The following is a 9,896-nucleotide window of genomic DNA, read 5'->3' as shown; positions in this document are numbered from 1 at the left end:
AGTTATTCTTGAATAATTACAAGTACAGCTTTATAAGCTCATCTTTCTTTCTTTCCAGACTTTAGTATGACTTAAGTTTTGGAGAATACAGCATCCAGGAGTCTTTTTCTATCAACTGTCCCTGTTAATTTATTTAACATGTATTTCCAGTAAATGCAAAAGCAAACTAACAAAGCAAAAGAGAAATTAAGATAAACTCTTTATCCCATACTTGTGACTGATACAAACAAACCCACTAACAATAATGATGCTCTTAAAACAGGTGTTTACCAACATGGCCTCAAACACATTCACACTGGTTTAAAAAAGAAAATGTGTGAATCAAATGTTAGTTTTCCCCATGGATGACTACCTTCAAAACAAACCATATGAAACAAACCTTAAAAAAGAGATTGTAAGTCAGTTTAAACTTTGATCAGTGGTAAATTACATTACACAGGCCAAAAGTCACCTGAACTTTGTTCACATCGAACTACTTTTTGCTATTTGCTTTGAATACGCGAACAAAGATGACAACGCTCTTCCAAAAGTCAAGAAAATATAGGGAATATTAACAATTAGCTGAGAGCTCATAGTTCTTGATGAACTACATTAGATCCCTATTTTCTGAAATATGAGTGCTAAAGTATCAAAAAGCCCTTATTCTACTTTCTGTTGGCATAACACAGAATACAATAAAGAGCTTTACTATCATCAGCTTCATCTGAATACCCACCTCCTCTGAAGTAACATGGAGAACCTTGTTGGTGGCATCATCAGGGCTGGAAGGTGACAGCTGGTGCCACAGCAGTCGTGGGAGGACAGGATATAGGAGTGTGGCACATGGCAGCAGACAGAGTCACTTTGCAAGCATTAGGAAATCATCTCAACTATCAAACTTAACTATCAGCTATGGCCAAATACACATACATGCTTTAGGATTTGTGATCTCAGAGCCTAATACAGTTACAGCTGTTATCTGGACTGACTGGACCTAATTTCTTAATGCAGTTTATTAAATGCATACAATATGATAAAATATATATTATCTGTTTTTAACTCATGTAAAGAAACATCTTTTTTGGTTACTGACAATAGTAGAAGAATTCCCTAAGAGTCAGCAAAACCCACACTCGTATTTTCTCAAGTAATTAGCAAATTACTACCATCCTTTTCCAAGATGCCTGGAAGTATTTACAGTTCAATTCATTGTACTTGGAAAGCAGTGCTTTCATAAACTTAAGCCTACTCAAATTTGTTATTACTCCTTTTATTAAACTCTACCTGAAAAGCAACGTTGTATCCTAGAACAAGAAAGAGAACTGACTTTAATCCAAGTAGACACAGGAGCATAAAATAAATTATTATATTTCCTAAAAGCCATTGATGACACAAAAGAATGGATGTTTTTCTTGTGTGTGTGTTTTTTTTTTAAGCCAAGTCATTGAGAAATGATTTTTCAGAGATATAATAACAAAAGCCACCAAGAATATTCCAAGTTCATAGCCAGACATCAAATTTATTTTTTTAAAGTATTTTTATCTTTTTTTTCCTCCCTTAAAGTCTCATTTGTCTTAGTGTAGCACTCAGTTTTAGTGAATTATTGTTTGCTGTGATACTGTAGGAAGTCCACCGTAGTCATGCATACATAGGTAAGTCATCCTCACCATTCTGCCTATCCACATAAAATACATAATGGGAAGAGACAAAAACACAGAATCATTTCTTAGTGTACTATTAAAATATATTTATTGTTTGAATGTCTTAAAATCATGAAGTTTAACAATCAGAAAGGGTGATAGACAAGTGGCTTTCATGATTAAAAGGTGATTCTGGACATATCATCTGAGTTTTTTTCTGAAAAGTCAAGACTATAAACTATTTTCTGTAATGGACAAGGGTATTGTTAATACATTTGTATTAACTCAGAAGAACTGATGTTTACTTGGCCCATGGATTAATTGTTCAAGGAACACAGCAGGTAGAAGAAACATTTTCAAAATGTCATGATCAAAGACAACATACAATTCTACTATCAATAATTTTAGTGTGTAGCTATGCCAGGCATATGACTGGAGCCTGTCAAAGTGCCTTTAGCTGAGAAAGCATAACTTTTTGTTTTTACTCAAGAGCAGACTAAAATAGAAAAATGGAAGAAAAAAACCCTTTTCCTAAGACCATGATAGCCCTCAGCCAGCTTTCCAGGTGCCTAGAAACTGAAACTCTTACGCATAGAAATGCACAGAGAAGTCCCATTTTGCAAAAGAAATAGTAACTGGATGGTCCACACTTCATTGCACCACTGTCTGTCACCCAAGAAGTAAAGCACAAGGAACATCACTGAAGCTGATGTTCACCAGCAAGTACTTGCCAAAACTTAACAGACCTCAGGTGGCTTATGCCATCAGTGCCTCTGCACTAGAATTGGAAAGCTGTTAATTTTTCACACATTGCCCAACATGAAGTATTATGCTGCCCAGGGATTTTGTGTTTGCTCTCCCTGGACTGCTGGCTGTTCACTGTCCATTAGGCTCAGAGTCCCTATTGAAACACTGAAAATCAGCCCAAGTAAGTTACTGTAAAGGAGGGAACAAAAAGATCTATTTTCTATGCTTGTCTTGTAGACAGGGAAGAAGAAAAAATTACTTTAGTTTCCTCAAAAATGTGTGCTTCAATGAAGAAACTGTGCATTTCTGTCCAAGCGTTCATCTTCTGTCCTTGTTACATCTTTGACACAGACACAGGGGATAAAATGATGCTGATGAAAGTGAATCAGCCCTTCCAGACGTGTAATGATTTCATAGTCAGGCAGAGCTAGGCTAGCAAGATCAAGGCCCAGCATTCGTGAGATGACCTCTCGGAAGTCTGCCAGCTGCAAGAGCAAACAGAGAGGAATTACTAATCCATCAATTACCAAGAAGAGGAAACATGGAAAAACGTATACATACATGCATGCATACATACAAACACAAGCACTTATATTAGCAGTACAAAATATAAAATTTTCTGCTGTTCGTCAATGTAGAGAGCTGAAAAAAATGGAAATGGCCCCTTAGGGGATACTTCAAACAATGAAACGAGATGAGATGCTAAAGATTTCAAAAAACAACCAAACAATTTCAAGCATTCTTTAGCATCCTTCACAGGCATATCTTCCCTGTTCATTAAACAGGGGGGGGGGGGGGGAAGGTGGGAGGAGAGGAATAGAGGAAATGATGGGAAGAGGAGCTGTACTTGGTCTAGTTAACTATACAGATGGCTAGAAACTAGCAGGCATGTGTCACAGCATGTGCTGGTCCCAACCTCTCACTACCACAGCTCCTCCTTACCCACCACTTTATTGTGGTCCTGACAGCAAAAGTTAGAAGAAAGGTGGAGGCTTTGCATGCCTCAGTATCTCACTTGATTTGGAATCAGGGTAGAGTAAAATTCAAGAAGCAACCTGAGAAATAAATGCATAGTTCTTCTATGCACAGCTACTGAAATTATATCACATGAAGGAAGTTTGGCAAGGGACTTAGAGAAAACTGTTTCTCTCATCAGTTCCAAATTGATAGACAGCCAGAAGTAACTATCATCAGTAGGGACTGCAACAGTAAAGAGACAAAAACATGAAGAGCAAACAAACATGAATACTGACTTACATTGTTCAGGATAAGGCACCTTATAAGACATATTTCAATATCTGTTAAACGTTCTGTTTATCACCCAGATGATCAATACCTTAACACCCCTTACCATCCATATACAATTAAAAAAGGAAAATGTTCCTTTTCAAGGAACTGTGCTTATGCACTTATCTATTTGATCTTCAAGTTCCCCAGCTCCAAGTCAGGAAATCTGTGGTGCAGCCAAAGATAATTTATTTTCATTCACTATAGCAAATGGACAACACATCTGGTGAGAATTCAGTAACTTTCATCAGCAAATAGGATAAACAGGAAAGAAGATGGAGCCCCTAAAAATCCTTTAAGCCATCCATTTATGTGAACTTAAAATTGAGGAATTTTTTTTCTTTTTCACACTAACAGAATAACACCATCTCAAAAACAAAATCTTCTATGGGAATGCAGTAAACAGTTTACCTGCAAAGAGAAATTCTCACACAAACTGACAAACAGAGCCAGCACTCTTAGACATATAAAATGCTGAACCAGGGGACATAAATCTGAATTATAACAACTATGAACAAGAGCAACAGGAGATACATGCTGAATGATCTTTTGTAATCTATCATCATGTGTTGTACATGAAGCAAGATGCATGGTTATATTCCTGTGCAGATACCATGCTGCAAGCATATTACAAACAACTTTAAAATGCTTGTACTAAACCATATGAGGACATGGAAAACAATTAAATGAGAAACGTATATCACCTTTACCAACAACAAACAAAAGTCTTCAACATTTCAAATCTTTGGCACAAAGAAGAGGAATTCAATAAAATTTGACATGATTATCCCAGCTTTCCAGCTTCAGTGTTAAAAAGTCTTCTTTCTAATCCAAAGTTTTTAGCCTAAGTTTTCAGTGTTTTGTTGTTGCTTTCTTTCTTTCAGGCTTGTTAATTCCTTGTGCCTGTTCATTCTACTTTAAAAGACATTATTTAAAATATGCTTCATTACCCTCTGCTGAAGATCTTTTATTAAAACTTCCTTAGAAATTGGCATTGCCATTCATCTGGAAATATCTTGCCCCTTTAATGTGAAAATTCAGTTTTATCCAGCATATTACTAGTTAAATACAGAAATGCCAAGGTAATTTTTCCTCTTTAACTTAGTGGGAATCATAGAATATCTTTAGTTGGAAAGGACCTAGCAAGGATCACTGCTGCCTTGTCTCAGGTGCAGAATGCAGCACTTAGTCTTTTTAAACATCATACAGTCAGTGATGGCTCAGCCATTCGCTTTGTCAAGATGTCTCTTCAAGACCTCTCTATCAGTAAGGAAGTCAATGGCTCCTCTGAATTTATTATCATCTTCCAGACTTTAGACTAGTCTAAAGCACAATGAAAAACATTCAACGCTGTCCAATTCCAAGTACCAGTTCATTTTCAGCTTCTCCAATCTGAACCTTATTTTTTGCTTTACTTGGGTATATTCTGGGCACAAGAACAATCATCTTAAGCAGTTGGCAGTAGTTCAGTTTTGCATATTTTTAATTTTCACATAATAGAAAATATCCATTCAATACTTTATTGTTATGCAGGATTAATGTAATTATATCCTTGGAAAAGAAAAACACACAAAAAAACCACTCAAATGCATGTACAAGTCAACCTAGGCATATGAGCAGTTCCATAAGGCAACAGTAATTTCAGTTTCTGGTAGTTTTCTTAACATACATATTCAGACATATGGTGCTTATATTCTCAATAAACATATGCATGTGTGCTGAGAGAAACATTTAACATCTGCACTCATTACTTTTTACAGAACAAGACAGAGTTTTGCCCCTGCACAGTGTCCACAAGAAGGAAAAATGAGTAAGTCTGAAGCAGGCAAAGAGTTGGGTATGGAAGATGCTCTTCTTGGGTAATGTTTCAGGAGAAGTGTTTATTAGCAAGAGAGTTTATAATTAATTATCTGACTTGGCAATAGTATGCTTACCTCAAGGAGACATTTTAGCTAAGTAAACTGTTAGGATGCAGGAGGGTACGTTATGCATATTACTGGCAGTTCTCATATTAGCAAAATGGCATTAATACTCATCAACACTATACAAGTATCAGTCACAGGTTTTACAAACAGCTTTGCTCCCCATTTAGCAGTTTGGTTCCCCCTGCAAGTGTTTGAAATGTTCCTGTGACGCAGGTGACCACAGACAGTAATGGAATACAAGCTGATATTCCTCCTCAGGCTTTCTGGGTTAATGAGGAGCTAGTACTTTGCTGTTCTTGAGCATTCTGCATTTTGTATCCCACCTCACTTTTCCCACATTTTTCACATTTGGCCAAAGAACACTTCAATAGCATTCAAATGGCCTGAAAAACCTCATGTTTACTCAGTAAAAATTCAACATCTGTGTGATTTCAACAAGTACTCAATGTATGACTACACAGTATAATTTTCTGAATATAATTCATGCCCTTTTCTATGTGCAGGATGCTTAGCTACCATGTGAGACAAACAAAGAAATGAGATTTCCCTGCCAAATTTCCAACATTCATTATAAAACAAGAATGCTAAACCGTTCCAGAAAAATCCCCAGTTGTTTTTCATTTCCAACAGGAGTAAAACAATATTTTTTTCAGACTCATCTTTGGAAAAAGCATTTAAATATAATCCAGAATTGTTGTCAAGACCAGAAACTAATGTAAAAATTTTAGTTAGATAAACTGACAACCTTCTAAGTAACTCAGACCAAAATCTTAAAATGACATATTCCTGATGTTAAGTAAATAACCCATTGGCTTTAACAATGATGCTATGTTTTTATTAAACAGAATGCGATGGAACAATTATACACGTACTTCCTAATTTACTGGAATTAGAATGGAACACATTTATTAGCATGCCTTCCACTTCAACTTCTTGCAGCTCGTAACCTTTATGCACATTCAGTGTGTTTCTTATAAATAAATAAGCACAAAAAAATTTCTCTCCAACTTTGAAAAAACTAATGTGTCACAAATCAATTAAAAATGGTTGCATTCAATATCACTTGCCTTAAAAAGGAAAAAAATAAAAATAAAAAAACCCATTGTGTGGCATATACCTGGCAAAAAGTAAGCAGGTTTTATGACCACAATATGCAGAAAAATCATACCTTAAAGAGACCGGAACTTTCAAACATTTTTGTGCTTCTCCTAAACGTGATGTAAACTGAATGTTTTGCAGTGCACAAAGAAAAAAAAAAAAAAAAAAAAAAAAAAAGCATATTTACTTTTCATTCTCTTGCATGTAAACTTGGAGAGTTCTGCTTCTCTGAATCACTGTTGCCACATTAGTCAATACTGCCTTGCTTATTCACACAAGTTGTCAGCACAGCTGGATAACTGCCCCACCTACATCACATTCATTTGTTCTACGTGACACCCAGCACTTGCAGAGTAGCTGCATACCTACCTGTCTTTCTCTTTTTGCTAATTCTTCAAGGGTTGTTTTAAGCACTTTCATTTCACTGGAGGCCACTTCTAACATATTTTTTGCTTTTTCTTTTTCTTCAGTAGCTTTCTGTTCCTTTAAATTGAGTTCTGATTTGACAGAGTTTAGTTGTTTCTCAGCTTTTTCCTTCATTCTCTCCAATTTGCCTTGAGACTTATTAAGTTCTTCTATTGTTCTATCCTGCTCCAAACTCCGGATCTGCAATAAGCAATTGGTAAAATAATGTTACATTTTTCACACATTTTGTCTAATATGAGAAAATAAGGATAGTTGATCAGTAGTAATTGTTTTCATACAGATTCTTGAGAAAAGGACATGCATGTATGGAGTGAGAAGTTATTAAAGCAGAGTGGCCAGTGCCAACTCAGTCAGCAGAAAGACTGTTCAAAAACAGTTAATTCTCTGCAGGTTTTGCAGAAAGATGTATCTGCATAGAGAAAAAAAAAACCAAAATCCTCCAAAATAGGACTTCACTGTTAGCCACTGGGAAAATAATACAAGAATAGAGTTGCCAGATGTTTTGGCAGCTGAAAATCCTTCAGTTGAAAGTCATCTGTTTTAACCCACAAGCCATACAACACAGTTCTATAAAATAAACCTCCCTTGCTTCCAGTGGTGACAACCAACCACAAACTACGTGTTTCCACCTGTCGTAAGGTAATAAAACACTGGAATAATGAAAAATTATCTTGCCTGTTTTAAGCTAATAAATAAATAAATGACTCCCCACACTTACAAGAAAATACAGGATGACATACATACATGCAGATGGGAATGAAAGGGATTTTTTTTTTTTTTTTACACTAACCTGAACATTTACATGTTGCTTTTCAGTTGTTATTTAATGTATCAAGACAAAGTGCTAAATACATTGTATTATATTTACTTTTCTACATGGATTTGAGCAGTTCTCCATGAATGCATTTATTGTAAATGAACTCCATCTGTACCCAGTTGGAACATAAACACGGGTAGGAGCACAAATGTAATGTTTTGACTCACCTTAAGTTCATTGGTTTCAGACAGCTTGGCTTTGAGATCAGTATTTGTTTCCCTTGCCAGATCAAGCTGCTTCTGTAATCTCTCTATCATCTTTTGCAACTTTCTGACAGTGAGATTGGCCTCATCTCTCTCCATAGCTAGCGATGTCCTTACTTGTTTCTCTTCTTCCAGCTGGTTTATTTTCTGCCTCAGAAGTTTCATGTGCAACTCCTTGCTTTCAAGTTTTTCTTTCTGAGTCTTCAACTAGTTTTATTAACACAAGGAAATTTATGTGCATGAGAGAGAGCAAATGGTATTACATAGGTGGTTGTATAAATTCAAGCCCCTTGCAGCATGCTTAAGCTGAACTTCTAATCCTCTCTCCAAAACTCTGTAAAGCAGTATATATGTACATTAACTTGGTACCCTTTATACTGTCAGGTCTTTGTGCCTCTCCATCCCTAAACTTAAGCACTATCTTTTAAAATGTATTCATGTGCAGACTGCATGCTGTTTGAACACAACCACTTGTGCATAGTTCAGAACATCAGAGATTGTCCCATATATAAGGAACTTGTCAAATGCAAGATGCAACAGACTTTCCTTATGCAGACAGTGGTTCCAGTGCAGTAGTTTAAGATATTTCTATGTTTAACCAGTTTATTAAGGCTAGCATGCAAGGAGAGTCATCACACAGAAATAAGAATGCACTCATCCACTACTTCGATACAAAGTTCAGCAGCTTAGTTTTGTAATCCTGGTGCTCAGGAAGTGACTTATTTTTAGCTTACCAAACTGATTGCCCGGCTGTACCCTGAGGAATGTTAATGTTCACTCAGAGAGGTAGTTGTTTCCATAAAAAAAGAAAAAAGAAAAGAAGAAAGAAGAAAGAAAAGAAAAAAGTGGCCTTAAACCTTAAATAGACCTCATTCTAAATTTCAAACCACTATGATAAGCTGAACATCAGAATACTTTATCTTGTCACAACAGAGTGACTGACTGGCGTCTGATTAAATCTGCACACATTATCCAAGATGACCACAGTTTGTCAAAATGCTGCAGTTCTTTGTGAAGTACAAAGAATGCTCTATTTGCTGCTAGAGAAGTTTGTGTTACATTCCCTCCTTCCCACCAGAGCCTTTTAGATTTAAATATCAACATCTTCCCATTAGATATTTTTAATTGTAAACATCAAGAGTTGGTGTTTATAGAAGTATATTTTAATCATGTACTAAAAATTATATAAATAGGCATAATATTATATGTTTAAGAAGCTGAGAAAAGCAGTCTCTGATATTTAACTAAGAGCAATTTTAGCTGCTCTGATATGCAACTCATTTGCATAGTTTACAAATATTTATCTTCTCTTTATGTAATGTAATGGACATCCTTAATGTTCCCTGTACATTTGTGAAGCTTCAGTCTTTTGCCTCTAGCAAGCCACCACACAAACATAGCCAAAACACTGTCTTGCTTTGGAAATAAAAAAGTAATAGTAAGTTTTGCTTACCTTCCTTCTTAGGCTGTATGTTACTGTCTTGTTTTCAATCACTGCATCACCTTCCAGTTTGACTAATTGCTCTACTCGAGCCAGAATTGCATTCACATTCATATCAAATCCAACCTCTGCTGCTATGCTATCCAGCTTCATCTTTTCATTAAGTTGTTCCAGAAAGTTCATATACTAAGAGACAGGGAAAATGGGGAAAAAGAACAAAATTTCATTAAAATCCCTGATGAATAATTTAGAAGCAATTCCCCCTACTCAAAACCATCTGTACAAGGCCAACAGACTCATACCCAAAGTCCTAAGAGGATATATTTTTAAAAT

The 9,896-nt window shown here is 35.9% G+C and overlaps 1 protein-coding gene across 4 annotated transcripts in view; it reads right to left on the bottom strand.

The window, feature by feature from the left end:
• Positions 1-1,701: 1,701 nt before the first annotated feature.
• Positions 1,702-9,896, bottom strand: part of LOC107311577 (coiled-coil domain-containing protein 170) — a 50,615-nt gene continuing 42,420 nt past the window's right edge. For 3 of the 4 annotated variants that reach the window (XM_085541484.1, XM_015858194.3, XM_032443217.2), the window contains 4 exons: positions 9,576-9,749; positions 8,087-8,329; positions 7,046-7,282; positions 1,702-2,851 (listed from right to left, as the gene is read on the bottom strand). In XM_085541484.1, the coding sequence (XP_085397610.1) occupies positions 2,651-2,851; positions 7,046-7,282; positions 8,087-8,329; positions 9,576-9,749 (855 nt within the window). In that variant the 3' untranslated portion in view covers positions 1,702-2,650. Of the gene's footprint in view, positions 2,852-6,746; positions 6,803-7,045; positions 7,283-8,086; positions 8,330-9,575; positions 9,750-9,896 lie in introns of all 4 variants that reach the window. The other variant, XM_085541483.1, reaches the window with a different exon arrangement.

This window comes from Coturnix japonica, chromosome 3, assembly GCF_054131305.1.
Source record: "Coturnix japonica strain WE chromosome 3, WE-NBRP24, whole genome shotgun sequence".
NCBI lineage: Eukaryota > Metazoa > Chordata > Aves > Galliformes > Phasianidae > Coturnix > Coturnix japonica.
This window is presented reverse-complemented; position numbering and strand designations above follow the sequence as displayed.